We start from the raw sequence: 18,567 nt of genomic DNA on the forward strand, positions 1-18,567 counted from the left end.
AAGAGACCTGGAGCCTTTCCCAGGTCAGAGCTTCCCCTGAGCCGATGGGGCCCAGCCGTTCCTGCATCAACTGAGAGAAAGCCAAAAATAAGGGAAAAAATCCACACTGTTGGAGAAGCAGAGCTGGGCAGTGAGCAGGAGGCTCTGGGGCAGGTGAGATGGAGAATCAGAGGAGCCAATGGGACCGACACAGGAAAGGGGAGGTTTGGGCATTAGTCTGGACATGGGATGTATTATCCTCCTTTTTTTTGTGGGCACTGCTCTTGCCAACAGCATCCCCAGGGAAGCCATGCCACTCTGGGGAAGAATACAGCTGGTTTGGATCAAACTTTGCCCCTCTTCAGGCTTTCTCTGGAAAGCTGTGTGAGACCTGTGAACACCAAAAGAGAGGGGGCTGGGTCTGCAAGAGCCCTGGCATCTCTCCTTGCTCCCAGTTTCTTAAATAACATCCATGAATAACAAAACTGGAGGTTGATCAGGTATCAGATGAATTCCCAAACTGTGCTCCCGTGGTACTGCTGGAGGCAGGAAGCTGCAGACACCCAGGACATGGGTACAGGGGTCTGGCTATGCACAGAAATAGCACTGGGAAAATAACTCCAGCTAAGGCAGACATGCAGCACACGGTGCTCTGCAAACCCAGTTTTGTTATTTACTCTCCTGATTGCTCATTAGAGGGGAAGAACAGCAGCAGAACTCCATGAGTCAACGCCCTCTGAGAAGGGAGGGCAGAACGCACCCTGAAGGCTGATACTGCCCAGCACAAGCTCCATCTTCAGTGTCATGAAGCTTTGTTAAACTTGAAACTGTTAAATTGACCCCAAACTGAACCCTTGAAGCAAATTTCAGCTGAAACAGTTCAGCTGCCGCTGAGAATGGGGTCTGGAAGAAAATACCCCAAGAATGAGCCTGGCAATGGGCAACTTCCCAAACTGCTTCTCAGGAAACCAGTAATGTGATGCCACCCCTAAACACAGCTCCAGCCTCCCCGTGCTGGTCCTACCCCCCAGCATCCCCACACCTCCAGCCCCCACTCATGGGGTTGGGAAGGACTCTTGGTTTCCCTTGCAACCCACCAATGTTAGTGAGCTGTCAGCTGTACCAGCTTTTAAGTGGTGCTGAAGAGCAGTGACTGGCCTTGAAAAAGCAGGAGGTGAGAAAAACAAGCTCCAACTGGTTAGAAAGCCATGACATTTTCATGTGTCCATTCTGATCCACGAGGGATTTGAATATTTGACTGAGCAGCACCAATGTGATCCTGCTGTAGCAACCCTGTGCCTCCTGCACCAGGACCAACCATTGCATTTGCTACCACTCCAATTATACAGGAGTGAAGCAGGATACGTGCATGTATCAAACTCCTCCAGACATAGGCTGAGCTGTAGCTCACCAGAGGGTGTTTCCAAGCAGCAATGCCTGCATGTCTGACCAAGGACCTCTAAAATTCCACAGATGCTTTAAAAGGAATTACCTGCAGAGAGCAGAGTACAGGTCACAGGGCCCTGCTGGCTGTGCCCCTGGTTTGAAAGGAAAAGCAGGACCAGCATAACCCTGCACAGGGCTCAGGCTGGGACAGGGTCACCACCAGGAAACTTCTCACTCTCACGTGTGGATGAACTTCCCCTTCTCCATTCAAAGAGGCCAAATTCAGGCAACTCTTTCTCTGATTTTGCAGTGGGTTTCTGTAAAATTCACAAATGTGCTAAGGGAGAGAGGAAGAGGCTTCGGGATGGGCTGCCTGATGTGAGACCATATTTTTGGGCACTGAATCTTCCACCTTTGGTGGGGCTGACAGGCCTGGGTGCTCCACTCCTTCCCTCCACACTCCCTCTGGAACTAACAGAAGGGTGTAATTTTCACAGCAGAAATAGAGACTTGCGTGTCCTCCTCCCCCTTCCCACGGGAGGAGCAGAAAGTGCAGCTGGGACTGGATGAGTCACGGTGCAGGAGCAGAGATGGATGACACCCCCTGCACACACAGACACCCCCAGGGACCCAGAGGGGCGATGGATGGGGCAGCAGGAGCTCTCCCTGCTGCTGGAATGCTGCCCAGAGCCAGCTGCAGTGCCCTCGGATGGGGAAGAGGCTCCAGAGTCTGGCTCTCAGGATTGCAGCAAAGAGCTGCAGGAAGGAAAGAAAAACCTGGGAACAGAAACTCCTGTTGAAGACGAAGAGAAAGAACAGAGAGGGTGAACGGCTTTGGTGGGTGAAACAAAGGTGGTGTTTGGGCAAGAAACCCAGATTCCTAGAAGGGAATGGTGAGGAAAGAAAGGATGAGGAAGCCAGGATTCTTCTAAAACAGACTAATTACTTTGATTTTGAAGCAAGCAAGCCCAGTATCAAATATGCTGAGCAGCAGTAGGGAATCCCAGGAGAAGCAAGGTATGGGAGGAGATCCACGTTCCCCAGCACCCAGTGTTTCATGGTAGGCCCATAATTAGGTGGGTCACCAGAGACATCAGATTTTCAAAATAAATGTTAGAGAGCTGAGATAATTTCGAGACCACATGGAAATGCTAAAACAAAGAAGGCAAAGCCAGGATGCAAAGACACCCATGTGCTGCTTGCTCTGCTTAGGGCCCATCACTGCCAGGAATTATGCATTATTTTCTCCAGAACTTGAAGGTAATGGGGCTGGAAACAAGAACAGAAAACAACTTATCTTAAAGAAATAACACTTCTGGGCAAAGACAATCGAAGACAAATCTCTGTTATACAATTCACATATATCCCTGCATGAGTCTAAGGAGTAATACTCACTCATGCCCACCTCACTGCTCATTTTCTGGGCACACAGCTCAAAACTGGGGTCTGAGTTGCAGAAATCCAGCAAATGGCAGCCCTGAAGCCTTCTCACATGGAGAACAAGTGACCCTCACTTGGTTAAAAGGCCAACAGACCACAGGCATTGACTTATCACACAGAGGAATGGTAAAAAACAAACCCCAGCAGTTTGTAAGAACTCAGACATCCCCACAAGGTTTTTTTTCCCGTGGCTCTGTGAGGAAATTAATAATTTTGCCTTTTTTTGGCTGGTACAGAATCACGGAATTGTTAAGGTTGGAAAACCCCCTAAGATCATGAAGTCCAACCATTAACCCAGCACTGCCAAGGCCACCACTAAACCATGGCCCCAGGTGCCATGTCCACACATTTTTTGAACACCTGTGGTGATGGTGACTTCCCCACTCCCTGGGCAGCCTGTGCCAGTGCCTGACCACCCTGTCCATGAAGAAAAAACGGCACAGTCCGAGAGCCACACATTAGATTAAGATGGGGCAGGAAATACTGAATATTTATTGCACAACAATCCCCCATAATAAACAAACTTTGACTGCAATGAAGAACTGCAGTAAAACAAGAGCAGGTGAATATGGCATCAGCAACCACAGAAGTCTGAGAAATAAACCCTGGCAAAGCCAGCATTAAGTTTTGAGCAGCTCCATTAATTTTAAGATAAAGAGCAGGGAAGAAACTCTGCACGCAGCAGGAAAGCGTCATTAAAGCACACGTGGCATCTCATAGTCCATTTTAAGCTGCCTTGTGCCATGTAAAACTGGAAAATAGGCAGCAAAATAAATCAGGAGGCACAATCTTGGATTCTCAGTGACCTAAGAAGTATTTTCCAGGTCTATGATTCAGCAAAAGGGAAATAAATAAATAATCAAAGCGGGGGAATACAGTGCCAACAGCCATCAGGAAGTGCTGGTCTGAAAATAGCAGCCAAGTGTCACCTTGATCCTCTCCAACAAAGACTTCGGCAACAGTGACAAGTTGCTGGGTGACACAGCCCTGCTATTCTGGGCCCATGGCAGTGGAGAGCCCCACCAGGGCATTGGCACAGGAGGGGACACCAGCACAGCCCCACCTTCCAAAGGAACTTTCAAACCACAGATGGTGTTTGAAATGAGGGATTCACGTGTCTTACAAGAAGGACACTTTCCAGGGATTCAAATATGGATGGGAGCAGATGAAAAAGAATTGTCATCATCATCATCATCATCACCACCATCATCTGCCTGGTGGCAGCTGTGTTCCTTCCCAATGTGGGGCAGGCTGAGCACGTCCAGACCTTCACACCTTTTGCTGCTCCTCTCCATCACCCACCAGCCCCACCTCGGGCCACAGCAAATGTCGAGGTCACAGCACCAAGGCTGACAGAGCTCAAGGAGCATTTGGCAACAGGGTGTGACTCCTGGGGATGGTTCTATGCAGGACTAAGGGTTGGACTCGATGATCCTTGTGGGTCCCTTCCAACTCGGCGTGTTCTGTGATCCTGTGAAGTACTCAACACGAACAATACTGAGAACCAGCTATGATCCAGACACAGGGAAAAACTCCTCACCAGGAGAAAAGCTGATCCACAGTAATTTTGGTGGAGTCCTGTGCCCTTGAAGATGCTGTGGATTCTCAGGGCACTGCCTGGAGAGCTGGGCAAGGCACCAGCAGAGCCCAGTGACTCATAGGCCACACACACCAGTTTTACAGCTCACAGAAAAGAAATACACCTAGAACATAAGAATAAGCTATTTTACTGTAATTACTGCTTAAAAAAACCCCCCAAAATAATGCCATTTGCATTGTCATAAGCAAGGCTCTGAATTCCTCCCTGTGGTAGGAGGGAGATGTGATCACACATGATTCAAATCATTTATGGTTTCTTCATTCAAACAACTCCATTAAATCCGGTGAGCTTGCTTTTGCAAGGACAAAGGGATCTCTGCTGAGAGCTCTGTCATCTTCAAGAAGATTCCAGAGCAGCACAACACAACAAACACCATTTAAAACTCAACAAACCCAGGTAGTTAAGACTGAAAATAGTTGCAAGGATACTGCCAAACACCCCAAACTTCCTAATGACACTAAAAGTGAGCCTGGAAGTCTCACAGAAACACATGGCTATGTTTAAAATGATATGATCAAACTTGTTTAAATGTAAAAAATACTTCATCTGATTCATCCCTGCATCCAGTAATTTGAATTCTGTCCCATTATGCAGTCACTACCATATTGTAATTAAAGCACGGTAGCCTATTTATGGTTTCATTAAGTTTTTAAAGGTATTTTTTTGTTGAGTCACCATCCCTGGAGGGATTTAAAAGCTGTGTGGATGTGGCTCCTGGGGACATGGTTAGTGGTGGCCTTGGCAGTGCTGGGGGAACGGTTGGACTTGAAGATCTTAAAGGTCTTTTCAACCCTAATGATTCTCTGATTCCTGTGCTCTCTCCTGCACGTTCCTGTGCCTGGTTGGTGCCCAACCCTCCAGTCCTGGAGGCAGTGAGATGCCCTCACCTTGCAGGACAGCAAGAGAAAGCTCTTGTGTATTCTGGAATTTAGAACCTGAAACAGGAAAACAAACCCCAAAGGGTGAAATCCACAGATAATTTCCAAAATGCACTTTTCCAAACTGCAGAGCTGCAGGGCTGTGCCAGCTGCACCAACAGCTGGGGCACAACAGCTTGAACAGAGGGAGCAGGATGCTGAGGTGCTACAGAATGTCCAACCCAGTGTCACCTGCTGAAGTTTTACTGACCTGGACCCACACATTGGGCCTCCCTCATTTCTTCTTTCTAAGCTGGAGCTAAAATGAGACCAATAAATTGTTTCCCGCTACAACATGTAAGGGCTGAGGACAAGCCTAGTGTTGGCACAGCTGGCAGCTGGTGTTCTCACAAACCAGGAGGGAAGACTCCAGAAAGGCTTTTGTCCAGGGCCAGGCTCCTCCACTGACTCACAGCTTGCTTCCATTTGCTTTTTTCCTATCCAAACTCCGGATCCACCGATTATCTTTCTTGTTCTGGCTAAAAATAAGTCAAACATCTCCGTTTGCCTGCCTAAATAGCCCACTGCTGTAATCTCTCGCCTTCTGAAATTACAGTTCAAAACTCCCTTTTAATTTGCCCCCCCTCCCATTCCCAGCTCTTTATCCCCTGGCAGCTTCCTGCCCTCTTCTTTCTAACTGAGCTCAGATTAATTAACCAGATTTTTCTAGATTACAATGCTAAAGCCATTCTTTCTTCACAGATTAAAACCAAGAGATGGACCTTTTCTTCTGGTTGGTGGTTACAAAAGTAGTATTTTTGTATCTGCAAGGTGGATGATAGAAACTTTAATACCTATTTAATGAATTGTTTTTATGTTGGACTGAGTCATAATTAGGGTTTTTCTTTTGTCAGGTTGTTTTTAATGGATGTGAAGGAGGACCAGGAGGCTGCCAGTGAAAGCAGATGTCAACTGCACCAGTCCCAGTGTATATGCTCAAAAAAACAACCAAAACCCACCAAAACAAGAGGCCTTGCTCCAGAGAGTACAGACTTGCAAAAGCAAGCTCATGAGCAAGTGAAATAATCTCCATCTCCATTTTACAGGTAAAAAGTGAAGAGTCCTGGTGTCAGATCCATCATCTGCTGCAGCCTCTCAGTGACCCCACATGGTGACAGGACTCAGGAGTGGAAATCCACACCCATGAACTGGCTGCCTGCCCACGAAAAATCCCAGTTGGCCCCTTCTCCTGGCTTTCACAAGGCTATTAAAGCATTTCCCACTCACTGCTTACAGTATACTGAGAATTAGACACCCTGGCAGCGGCTGGAGGAGAATGACACATCCTGCAGTACCCTCATCCAGCATCCTCAGCCTGCTCTGCACTCACATGGAACCCAAAACCATCCCTTTCAGATTTAGCAGAAGCAGACAAAAGCTTCACCTAGAAATCCCAAGCTCCCACTGAATGCTGGAACTCAGGGAGAGATTAGTTTGAGTGAAAAAAAAATCTAAAAGCTGAAGGATGTGTGTGGAGGACAGGCAGCTCTCCCCAAGAGCTCTTCTACAATCCAACCTCTGTCTCAGCATTTTGCAGCACCATTACTCCTTCTAGAACCCCCTGACTGGCACAACAAGTTGCTGTGTCAGGTGTTAATGCTTCAGGCTTGACTCACCCAGTGTTTTAATCAAGTAACTTGCTCTCTGGAACTCACAGAAAACTCATTTAGAGAATAACACTCCAGCAAATTTGTCATATACAGAGAGGGCTGGGAGCTTTCCTCCCACCTCAAAATGTACCATTTAAACTGCTCCTTGATGAAATTCCCTTATTCCTCACACAGCTCATCAGGGTTTGTGCTCCTGGCCCAGGGAGCTCCTCCTGCCCTTGCCCAGGGCTGTGGGGTGCACACAGCCACACCAGCAGCTTCTCATTGCTCACATACTGCCAGACCCCTCAGAAAGGCTGGAAGAGGCAGAACATTCCTCCACACCAATCCTGGTGCCTTCTTTCTTACCAAGACTCAAGTTATTTCTGCTTTAGATGGAGAGGACCCCTAAAGCCACACTGTTGAGTCTGTCCATGAGGTATCTCCCAAGGAGGAGCTGCAGCAGCACTCACGTAGGATCTACATCATAAACTCCTCTGAGGGGATGATGAACATCCAGAACTAACCACAACTCAGGTTGTGGCTGCCCCATCCCTGGAAGTGTCCAAGGCCAGGTTGGACGGGGCTTGGAGCAACCTGGGCTAGTGGAAGGTGTCCCTGCCCATGGCAGGGGGTGGAAGGAGATGAACTTTAAGGTCCCTTCCAACCCAAACCAGTCTGGGATTCTGGGATTCTCTAATTCTAACCCAAGACAACTGGTGCATGTGAAATCACAGGAGAAGGTCTGCTGACTACAGAATGCACCAACAGCAGCGTTTGCAAAACAAAAACAGCCCATGGAGAAGTTGCAGATGGGAAGGAGAGAAGGGAGCCAGTGGAAAGGACAAACTGTAGCAGTTGGAAATACTTAAAGCCACAGATTCTGGAACGAAAAGGAAAAAAAATCTGTCTCCTCCCTAGGATCCAGCTTCCCATCCTTCAGTAGGATAAAAACAAAAACCTTTAAAACTCTGCTGTAGGGAACAAAGAAGGAGTAAGAGCTGTTAATCTTTCCTGACCCTCGCTGTGCTTTCTCTCGGCTCATGTCTACACAACACTGGGATCATCTATCACTTTCCAAAAATACTGTTCATTTCCTGTATTTCTGTAATTCTATCCCCTGGCATCAAACACTGCCTTTTGTCTTTGTCTTCTCATCTCAGTTCGATGTACCAGGATAATTTCTTTCTACAACAAAGGCACATTTTATAACAAAGACCCCTCAACCTCTGAATTCAATTGCTATTGACTCTCAATCTCTGCTATAGCACAAGACTTGTTTGAAAAAGTGAGTCATTCAAATGATTTAGTCTTACACGTTTATGAAAACTATAAAATCTGGTGTAGGAAGAGTAATAAAACTGCACCCAGAGGTACAGAACAGCCAGTTTGCACCCCTTCTGCACCCTGCTACAGCGTCAGCTTGTCTTCTGAGTTTTTAACAACCCCTGTGACCCCATTTTTGTGGGCTCAGTCTGCTTTTCCCGGCACTTTCACACCTCTGCAGCCCTTGCTGTGGCACTGAAGTTGCTGCCAAGTTCCACTGGCCTGCTCAGTGCTGAGAAGCAGATGCTCCATGACTCATGCAGTGCTTGCAGACACAAGTTATCCATAACAGCACCATAATTAACAATACCAAATGTCAGCTCTAAAATTCAAACATGCAGATGTTCATGCCCATGGCCTATGACCACGCTAATTTAGGAGACAGTGTCTGATCCTGCAAGTGTTCTAGACCAGGCTGGACAGGGCTTGGAGCAACCTGGGCTAGTGGAAAGTGTCCCTGCCCATGGCAGGGGGTGGAATGAGATGAGCTTTAAGGTTCCTTCCAACCTAAACCATTCTGTGATTCTGTGATAAAAATATAAAGTGGAAGTAAGAGGTGCTGATTTTCATCTATCATATGAATGACTTTTAGTGAATTTTGAGTGTCGGAAAGAGCCAGACATTCTGAACAGACAGCAAACTCTGGTCGTGAAAAAAGATAACCAATAAATAATGACTGTCTTAGCACTGCTAAGAGCTAAATCCCCCTTCCCCCCAAGCAAACAGTCCTAGTCCAGCTAAGAGGTATGGTCTAAGCAAACCGGACTGAGCTGTGGCCCTTCCTAAATGGAGTTTTCAGTGCTCACAAGCAGAGGTTTTCCACTTCACTCGAAAGCTTTACCTGGCACTGAAATTCCGGGGGATTTGGGGATTTAAATGCAAACCCCCAACATTCAGGAAGAAACGAACCCGGACGTTTCGCTGGGTGACAAGGCCGAAGCTGCTGCAGAAGCCGCGTTTTCCAAGGGCGGGGGAACATTCCCGGAGTGGATTCGGCTCCAGCGGCACCTGCGCAGGTACCGCCGGGGGCCCAGCGCCACCTGCGGGGCGGGCCCGGCCACTGCATCCCGACAGCCCGACACCACCCCGACACCATCCCGCCCTTCCCAGGCCACTGCATCCCGACAGCTCGACACCATCCCGCCTTTCCCAGGCCACTGCATCCCGACATCCCGACACCATCCCGCCCTTCCCAGGCCACTGCCCCGGGAACAACCGCCAGACGTGACAGAGCAAAAATCGCAGAGTCACAGAATGCGCAGAGTTGGAAGAGACCCAAAAGGGTCATCAAGTCCAACTCCTGTCTCTGCACAGGCCCATCCCCAGGATTCACACCCCGTGCCCCAGAGGATCATCCAAACACTCCTGGAGCTCTGGCAGCGTTGGGGCTGTGCCCACTGCCCTGGGGAGACTTTTCCAGGGATGGGGCAGCCACAGCTTCTCTGGGCAACCTGTGCCAGGGCCTCCCCACCCTCACAGGGAAGAATTTCTTCCCGATATCCCACCTAATCCTGCCCTCTGGCAGTGGGAAGCCATTCCCCCTTGTCCTGTCCCTCCAGGCCCTTGTCCCAAGTCCCTCTCCAGCTCTCTTGGAGCCCCTTTAGGCCCTGGAATGGGCTCTAAGGTCTCCCTGGAGCCTTCTGTTCCTCTTCTCCAGGCTGAACACCCCCAGCTCTCCCAGCCTGGCTCCAGAGCAGGGGGGCTCCAGCCCTCCTGATAGAAAAGAAGAAAAAATCCCCAACCAAAATTAAGAAAAAAAAACCATAACAAAAACAACCTCCTGAACTTTAGCTGAAGAAACAGGCAGAGTAAAGTAAAGTTCATGGAAAAGATTTATTGCTCAGAACTGTCTCTGTGTGTGTGAAGGATTAGCAGCAGGCTCCCCTGCTCAGTCCCCCAGCTCGTCCCTCACCAGCACAGGGAAGCTCCTGCCCCCCTGGCAGAGCTGGGTGTGGATGGCACGGAAGAGCCGGGCAGAGCCCTCTGGGCACGGGCTGGGCTCCAGGACAGGCAGCAGCTCTGCCATCAGCACCTGGGCAGGACAAAGGGGACAAAGGGGTCACCAGAGCCAGCACACACTGCCAGGACTCCTTGAAGCGAAGTGGCTGCTTAACAAGTGAAATCTAATCAGAGCAGTATGACTAATAACATGCTCATTGATTGACAGATACTTTCTTTTGTCATATTTAACAAAGGCAGAGTTGTTCATCCTCTGCTCACGAGCTACACTAGCAGCCACCGTGTTCCCAGAGCACTGAGATAAGTGGAGATGCTGCTCCTCTGCCACAGGGAAGGCCCAGCATTGGGATGAGATCATACCCTGCAAGAAGTTAAAGCTGGTGATGGCTCAGGAGCTCTGTAGCTACACAGTGAAGTGCTCACTCACTCAACAGTAAGTTCAAGCACTCAGGACTGTTCCTGTCACCTCCCAGTTAATCCAAGACAGATGGGTGAGTGGCCAACTCCGGCCCAAATAGGCTACAGGGGCTGCTAGAGCTGCCAACATTCCCTGCCCTGCTCTTTGGTCCATTAAGCCCAGCTCAGGACCTCAGCCCACCTCAGCTCAGGTCCAACACCACCCTGGTGCAGCATCATCAGCTCTGGGACTGGGACTGTGAGAGACAACTCAAGCACAGGTCACTTCCAACCAAAGGACAGAAGCTGGCCTTTGGTGCCCCACTCTTGAATTAATGCTCAGGCAGACATCTTCCCTGGGATTTTCATACTGCTCCACATATCTCTGCACAGGGACAGGGGAGCAGGACACAGTTGCTAATCTCTGGGAAGTCTCTTTCTACAGACATGAAAGCTACCTAAGGGGAAAGCTGCATGGGAAGGAATGCTGCCCTGCTCCACTTCCTAAGAGAGAGATCCTTCTCTTTTCCATCCATCTGCTCTGCTCCTGATGTGTAAGAACAGAGGAAACAGACCTTCACCACCCAAGAGAGTCTAAGAGCTACCAGGAGTCTCCGTGATACCTGGCATTCCTCCATGGAAAGGCAATGGACAGGCTTGGCCCAGAAATAGGTACATCCTTTCCCAGGGTATTTATCTTGTACCACATCCACTCATTTCACCTGTTCCAATAATTTCACTTATCTTCACCCTGCAGAGCTGCTTCAGACCCTCAGAGCTCACCTACCACAAAACACCTATTTGGATACATGTGCAGAGGAAACTGAGACAGTGAACAGAGCAGCAGGAATCTGGCTTTGGTCACCACTTCATTTTGGGCAGATAAAGAACCCAAAACCTTCACAGTCCATAATTCAGAATTATAATGCTGAAGTCCCATTTGAGGACAGGCAGTAATCTATCTTCAGCCAGAGGGAGGAGTGCAGCCAGTTATTAATAACTCCTCTGTAGCTTAAAAAAATTACTTTTCCAAAGCCTGTATCATTCAGGTCAACAGTGGATGTGATTTCACAGAACTTCTCTGCCCTTTGCTGCTCGTTGAGAAGAACAAGTGATCTCTGTGCAGCAAGCTCTCTGCTTGGGCTGCTGAAGAAGCTGACACCTCCTACCCTGCTCTCACAGGCTCAGAATGGTCAAATCAAGATTAGCAGCACAGTGGTTTGAGGTTTAAAAGGAAAGGAAGAGAGAGCAGAGGAGTTCACTAGCTGGAGGTCACACAGGAGAGAATGACACAGTGGGTGCCCTCATGGGACTGTGAAGGGCTGACAAAAGGGGCCTTCAGGCATTACCAACATCCTCCACTGCCAAATTCTTTCAGAACAGCTAAATAAAACCTTATCAGGAGAGGGTCAGACACATGAAGGCCTCTGCTCTGGCTCTAACAAAACACAGTCAGTTCCATTCACCTACAAAAACAGCAAGGCACTGAGGGGACTTGGACATGAGGCATAAACACAGAAACATGACTAGGGGAGCTTGCTGTGCTGCTGCTGCTCCCCATCAACTCCCCATCCAGCAGTCGGTGCCCCACAGCTGCCCCTTCCTTTCCCTGCTCCAGGAGCATTAACACTTTCCCAGACTCACCTTTTGTAGGGCAATCTCTTGGTGCAGCATTGACACTTGCAGCTTCAAGGCAAACAGGTCCCTCAGCTCCTGGAAGCTGGAGTAACACAGGAGAGGCAAAGCCAGCACTCCTGCAGTGTCACACATCTGTCCCCCAGCAGGGACACAGGCTGGGGAGCAGCTTCCCACATCCCCAGTGCAGTCTGGGCGCAGCCTCAGCTGGGACTCCAGAGCTGCCGGGGGGCAAGAACAGGCAGGAGACAAAACCACACAAGTTAAATCTGTACTTGCAGAATTTATGATCTACTTACTGTTCCCAGAAATGAATGACTAATGACAGTGTATTATTCAGGGTAAGCTCCTCACACATGGCACAATCAGGACATCCTAAGCTATGGCATCCAGTGTCCCCAGCAGCTCCTTCCCCAGCCCTCCTGAACTGCAGCAGTTAAAAGCTCCAAGCCTCTCCTGAACACAGAGGGGTGGCACTCAGGTACCATGGCTTTGTTTGCCACCAGGCAATTTCACAGGGTCCATTACCATTAAGGATAACCAGGAGAAAAATTACCTTGTCCACAGTGTCCTGCACAGATGGAAACCCACTGTTCCAGCACATTCACACCTGACCACAAACACAGGGACTGACTCACCTGCTCGAAGAAGCTGCAGCTTCTGCAGGTACTGAGCAACTGTGGTTTGCAAACCCTCCAAGGTCAGAAGGCTTTCATACTCCCCTTGCAGAGTGGGAGGGTCTACAAGAGAAGCAGAGGAAACCCAGCAGGCATGAGCATACTGGAACCTTCCTCCCCAAACACCAGTTTCCAGAGCGATGTTGGGTTCACCAGCCCTCATTTTAGGCAGGCAATGCTCCTGTCCCTCAAGTCCAGCACATGGCAAGGACACAAAACAGATGGAACCGGAGTCCAGACCATCCTTATTCCACCTTCTGCCCCTCCACCCCCTTTTTTCCTTCTTACCTGCAGTCTCAGCTTCCACATACTGCCTCAGACGGGAGGGGACATCCTGGAGGACCCTCAATTCCTCCTCTATCTCTGCGGGACTGAAGTCTGCCTTCGGTGAACAAAACTCAAACAGCAGCAGCTTAAGGAAAGTTCCACACCACCAGCTGTGTGCAGCATCCCTGGCCAGGCCTGCTGGGAGCAGGGACAGAGGGAACAGCCCAGGAAGTGGCATTGCAGGGGGAAGCTGAGGACAGCACAGCACAGCTGTGTAGGGCATGTTTGCCTTGTGGCCATGTTTGGCTGGATCAAGAGTTTTGTAAGTGCTCAAGAGCTGTACTATGAAAAACCCCACTTCCCAGAGACCCAGCTTGAAGTGCTGGTATTGGAGGCATTACTCTCTCCAGCTGGGAGCTCACTGTGGAGCAACTGTACCCAGAGCCTGCTGGGAAAGGATACAGTTGTCTGGATCCTCTCCATAAAACGGTCCCTTGCAGCTGCTGCATCTGCACTTGTTTGGCACAGATGACATTTCTCCCATGCCCTGAAAATTCCAAAGGGGCAGGAGGTGGAAGTTACACTCCTTTGTACCAGACAGTGTTCACACTGAGCTGTGACACACCAATGTGACACATCAGTGCTTTAATTACAAGTGTCTCCATCACCCCCCTCTCTCACAGGTTATTTACTAACCATTCCCAACTCATTCCCACAGCTGGTATTAGATCAGCAAGGACACCCTGCAGAAAGCATTAGACACTGCAAAACACCTGTTCCTCTCTCCACTTGTTTTAAAGGGAAGGATTTACAGCCATCAGAAGACAGACAGCACACTTCCAGAAGCAGAATGTGAACTTGCAGTACATCCCTAATTTTGTTGTATCGCCCTGCCTATGTTTATGTCCCATAGGAAACACCAAATCTTCCCTTCCTTTCTTAGGAGTAAGTCATCTGCATTTCTGCACAGTTGTTCTGTTAGTAAAGGTGCACAAAAAGAAGAGCAGACAGGACAAACACTCACCCCGATTCCTTCATATGCCAAACTTCCTCAAGATTCTCCTTTAATCCTTTTTTTTGGGGGGGGACAAAATGCTATGTTTGGCAAGCAGTATGCCAGCAGTGTCAGCATCAGGGATGCAAGACAGAGGCTTAAGGACAGTATCATGAGGAAGCTGGCCAGGAGTTCACACCAGAGTCCAGTTTTTTAAATAAAGCACTACACAAAAAACAGCATTACCAGAGAGATGCATTTCACTTACAGAGTTCACCACCCCCATGGATACAGTCCCCATAATATCCTTTCCTTAAGGACTGGTTTAAAAAGCCAATCTCCCAAAATCTGCTGCAGTGAGAGCCATCAGGAGGAAGCTTAAAATAGTTCTGCAGTGCCTGACTGTCTAACTCATGTGCATGTGTCTTTTAAATCATGTTAGGAACTGCAGATTTCAGAAATACATTATGCAAAGAAGTGGCAAGATTAATGGAACAGGAGAGAACAGAAGTTCCCAGGCAAGATGCACTCCCTCTACAAGGGTTCTTTAGTGCAAAGGTTATTCTCAATCTGTCACTGAGTTGAAAGCAATAGTGAAAAGTATAAAATTACACCAGAGCGATCAGAATGCTGAAAGGCTCAATTTACAAGTGAAAATTAAGGGAATAAAGTCTTTACAACTTGCTGAAGGGCAACTAACAAACTGGTGGCTGATAAATGACAGTTCCCAAGAGGAGGAGGAATTCTTGAGGGCAGCACAAGGGGCTATAGTTAGAGTTAAAACAGGGTTTAAGCTTAACATCTGAATTAAGCACATAATGAGAAATCTGCTGAATTATGGCAGGATTTCTCAGAGTAAATGTGGGAAACCCTTCCAGAAGACTGGAGAATGCACCAGAGCACTGAGCTCACCAGAAACCCAACCACCTGCACCCTCACTGCAGGAACTCTGGAGTTGGCTCTGTGTAAGAGCTGAACAGCAGGAACAGCCTCAAACACACACAGCTGTGGTGCTTCCAGAGGTGCCTCAGCAGGGCAGGGCACGGCTGGTTTGGGAAATGTTCAGTGGATAGGGTACAGAGGCACCCACACCACAGGGTCTCCTGCCTCCAACAGGTGTCTGGTACCAGCAGAGGCTTCTGCTGCACTGTTAAACCCCCCATTAAAGCATTGCAGTGCCTTCGTGACTCAGTGATCAAGAGTAATTAGCACTCTGAAAATAAATTCTAGCAGCTAGAATAACGTGAGCACACACACATCCTCAGCAAGAGCCTTGCAGGGCACTCCTCCTGCTCCCAGTTCAGCCCCACACCCCACGGGGTCACTGCCTGCCCAGGAACCACCACCAGCCACGTGCCCCCAGCCCACCCCTCCTCACAGCCCTCAAGCAGAGGGACTGCACTGCTCAGGCTGGGCTCACCTGGAGTTCCTGGAATAGGCTATCCTGTAGGGAAGGGGGAGCTTCAGCTGGCATCTGCAAAACAGGAGAAGGATCAATCCTGGCTGCCAGGGAGCAGATGAGCCTTGTCTTCCAACAGGGAAAATGATATTTTGTCAAAATCTGGAATTAATTTAGCTGCAATGGGAGATGTCAGCAACCCTGGAGACTGAATCCACCACTGCCTCCAGCTTGTCCTCAAGGCTCAGGCTCCTCTTTAATTTCCACAGACATCACTGAGCTGACTGGGGGAGCTCCTGCATCCTGCCACCAGCTGTCAGAGGCTCATCCAAGGTGGGAAGCTGGGAGCAAAGCCCTGGCACGGCAGAGAACAGGCACGGAAACAACTTGTTCAGGGAAGCTGGTCTGCCCAACCCTGCTGCTCTACCTGAGCAGGACAAGGCAGCTTTGCTTAGCACCATATCACACTCAAAGAAATGGGAAAGGGACATTCCAGCTTCCATTGGAATATGGTTCTTAATCCCGAAGTAAAATAATCCTCAAGTTGTAACTACAAAAACAAGTGGGTTGGCAGTTGTTAGTCACATGCAGACTAGGAACCCAAGGCCACAGTCGAGATTTCAAGTACACAAACATTTGAATCCAGATCCCTGTTCCCCCAGCAACTGTCACTCAGTGTCCTGTGTCCCTTCCAATGCCAGTGAACAGGGATCATTTCCTTCCTGCACAAACACAACAGTCTGGGTTGTGGTAGCTGACAGATATTCCTCAAAATTTTCCTGGGACATCAGAGCTCACCTTCACTGTTTCTTTAAAGCAAAGAGTACACAGAAAAGAAATTCTTTAAACAAGACAGAGTGGCCTGAATGCAAAGCCAACATTCCAAGTATTATTTTGCCACTTTTCCACAGAGAATCTCAGTAACATCCACGTCATAATCCTTCCCACACCAAACACTTGAAACAACTGCACTCTAGTCCATCCTGATTTGTGTAGTTACATGGCCAGTGCCTTACAGGTTAACAGGGATAGTATTAAACCTAGATGCCATCACTGCAAACAGCACTGGGCACCTGCTTCAGAGAGAGTGAAAATTCATGCATTATGTATTATCACCGTGTAAAAAGAGAACAAATAAAAAAATCAATATGCTATAATAGAAAGTGCACTCAGAGGAAAACTAAGGCTCAAGAAAGCTCTACAGAGACAGCTTTCCATAACAGTCACAGGGGACTATGAAATACCAACAGTCTTAATTGAAAGGCTTTCAAAGTCCCAGCTATCCAAGAAGAAGCCCTTTAAATTGAAACCACTTGCTCAACCACAATAAAGGCTTTTAAACTGTACAGGGTCCTTCCTCTTGAGAGGGATGGGAGGAGGGTGAAAGCAGGCTGGGGCCCCAAGGAGCAGCAGCAGCCAGCAGGGTTTGGAGATGTGCCTCTGAGTGTCAGGTAGAACACAAAGAGAGGTGCCCACCTCCCACACTCACCCCTTTTCCCGCAGGGTGCCTGTCCCAGGTGAGGGGCTCCTTCCTGATGCACCTGCAGTGTCCTCCTTTTTGCTGGACTCACCCAGGAAACCACAACTTTTCTTCCCTGCATCAAATAACTCCGGGCCAGCAGCTATTGAGTTCTTTCCCCCAGCTGAATCCCCCACAGAAAAACTTTGCTGCTCATTTGGGGCAAATTTGGACAAGCCAAGTGTCTTTTGGGGTTCAGCTGGAGCACAGACCTCTGTGGCACTGCCAGTTGCTGTCCTCTGACTCCCTCTTTGTTTGGAAGCCACCCCTTTTGAAGAGCTCTTCCCAGATGTCCTGGGACCTTGAGAAACACATCTGGCTGGGGCTTTCCTTTGTGGTTTCTTCACATCTGGGTCAGTCCTATAAGGGGCTCTTAGCTGGTATGCAGAGGGCTTCTTTGAAGAGCCAGGCTTTCTGCTTCCAGTTCCCACCTTTGTGCTCTCAGGAACATCTTCAAGAGGTACAGGCACCTGCTGCTCTTCAGCCTTCTTGGCAGCAGGTCCCTCACCTGCCAATTTCTTTCCTGTAGCTCCCGGGGCCTCTAATGGACTTTTCAAGATGCTTTTCCTGACTTTTAGTGCCTTCTCTAAGGCTCTGTTCAGCAGTTCCAGCTCCTCCAGCTCCCTGGGTGAAGGCCTGTTCTCTGCAAGAGGAGACGACACGACACGTCAGAAAGTCCAACTCTGGATCTTGCCCATTTGTCTCTTCACTAATCTGCTTTGCCATGTGCTACAGAAGGGAACCGGACATGATGAATGGTGCAAGGGGTACTTTTTTTGGCTGTGGGAGCAGCCAGTGCACAGAGGATGCAGGCAGGCTGCAGGAAGCCTTGAACACAGGATGGGTGTGAGCCACAGGAGAGAGTTCTGCAGAATCAACCTCAGCAAGTGACAACCCCACACCTGGGTCAGGCCCACAGACACTTCACCACTGGCCCGGGTTAGCGAGGCGCGACTCCAAGCTAACTCCAAGGAGAAAAGTGGGAGGGAAAAGGCAGAGGGGAGGGTTAAGTCGCTGCAGAAAAGTGGAACGGCTCCTAGCACCGAGCCTGGCTCAGCCCCGGTGTGACCTGAGGGGCCCGCGGGCCGAGGGAAGCGCTCACCGTGTCCAGCGCCGGAGCCGGGCTGCGGCCGCTCCTCTTCCTCACCGCCCCTGGGGGAACAAACAGCGCCGGGGCCGGCGATGTGCACCGGGACCGGCCCCCCCCGCCCGGCCCGCGGGGATGCGGCTGCGGGACCGGGCCCGGGGGGCGCAGGGTGTGCCCGGGACCCCCGCACTCACCACGGCCGCAGCAGCGCCCGGCCCCGCTCCGCCCGCCGCTCCAGCTCCCGCCGCCGCTCCGCGCCCGCGCCCAGCGCCGCCCTCAGCGCCGCCGCCGCCCTGCGAGGCCCAGCGCGCTCAGCGGGGCCCGGACCGGCCCCAGCCCGGCCCCAGACCCGGCCCCAGCCCCAGCCCGGCGCCCCCGCTCCCCCCGGTCCCCGCTC

General features: G+C 49.9%; 1 protein-coding gene across 1 annotated transcript in view; it reads right to left on the reverse strand.

Moving 5' to 3' along the window:
* Positions 1–10,046: 10,046 nt before the first annotated feature.
* The window catches only part of TEDC2 (tubulin epsilon and delta complex 2), a 10,029-nt gene continuing 1,508 nt past the window's right edge, over positions 10,047–18,567 (reverse strand). Inside the window, exons 4-10 of the mRNA XM_027693730.1 lie at positions 17,054–17,591; positions 15,586–15,639; positions 13,634–13,718; positions 13,193–13,301; positions 12,866–12,967; positions 12,237–12,448; positions 10,047–10,269 (exon numbers count right to left, since the gene is read on the reverse strand). Coding sequence (XP_027549531.1) covers positions 10,126–10,269; positions 12,237–12,448; positions 12,866–12,967; positions 13,193–13,301; positions 13,634–13,718; positions 15,586–15,639; positions 17,054–17,591 — 1,244 coding nt within the window. The 3' untranslated portion in view covers positions 10,047–10,125. The remainder of the gene's footprint in view (positions 10,270–12,236; positions 12,449–12,865; positions 12,968–13,192; positions 13,302–13,633; positions 13,719–15,585; positions 15,640–17,053; positions 17,592–18,567) is intronic.

The sequence above is a fragment of the Neopelma chrysocephalum genome, unplaced genomic scaffold, assembly GCF_003984885.1.
Source record: "Neopelma chrysocephalum unplaced genomic scaffold, ASM398488v2 Primary Assembly neopelma1_93, whole genome shotgun sequence".
In the NCBI taxonomy this organism is placed as follows: Eukaryota; Metazoa; Chordata; class Aves; order Passeriformes; family Pipridae; genus Neopelma; species Neopelma chrysocephalum.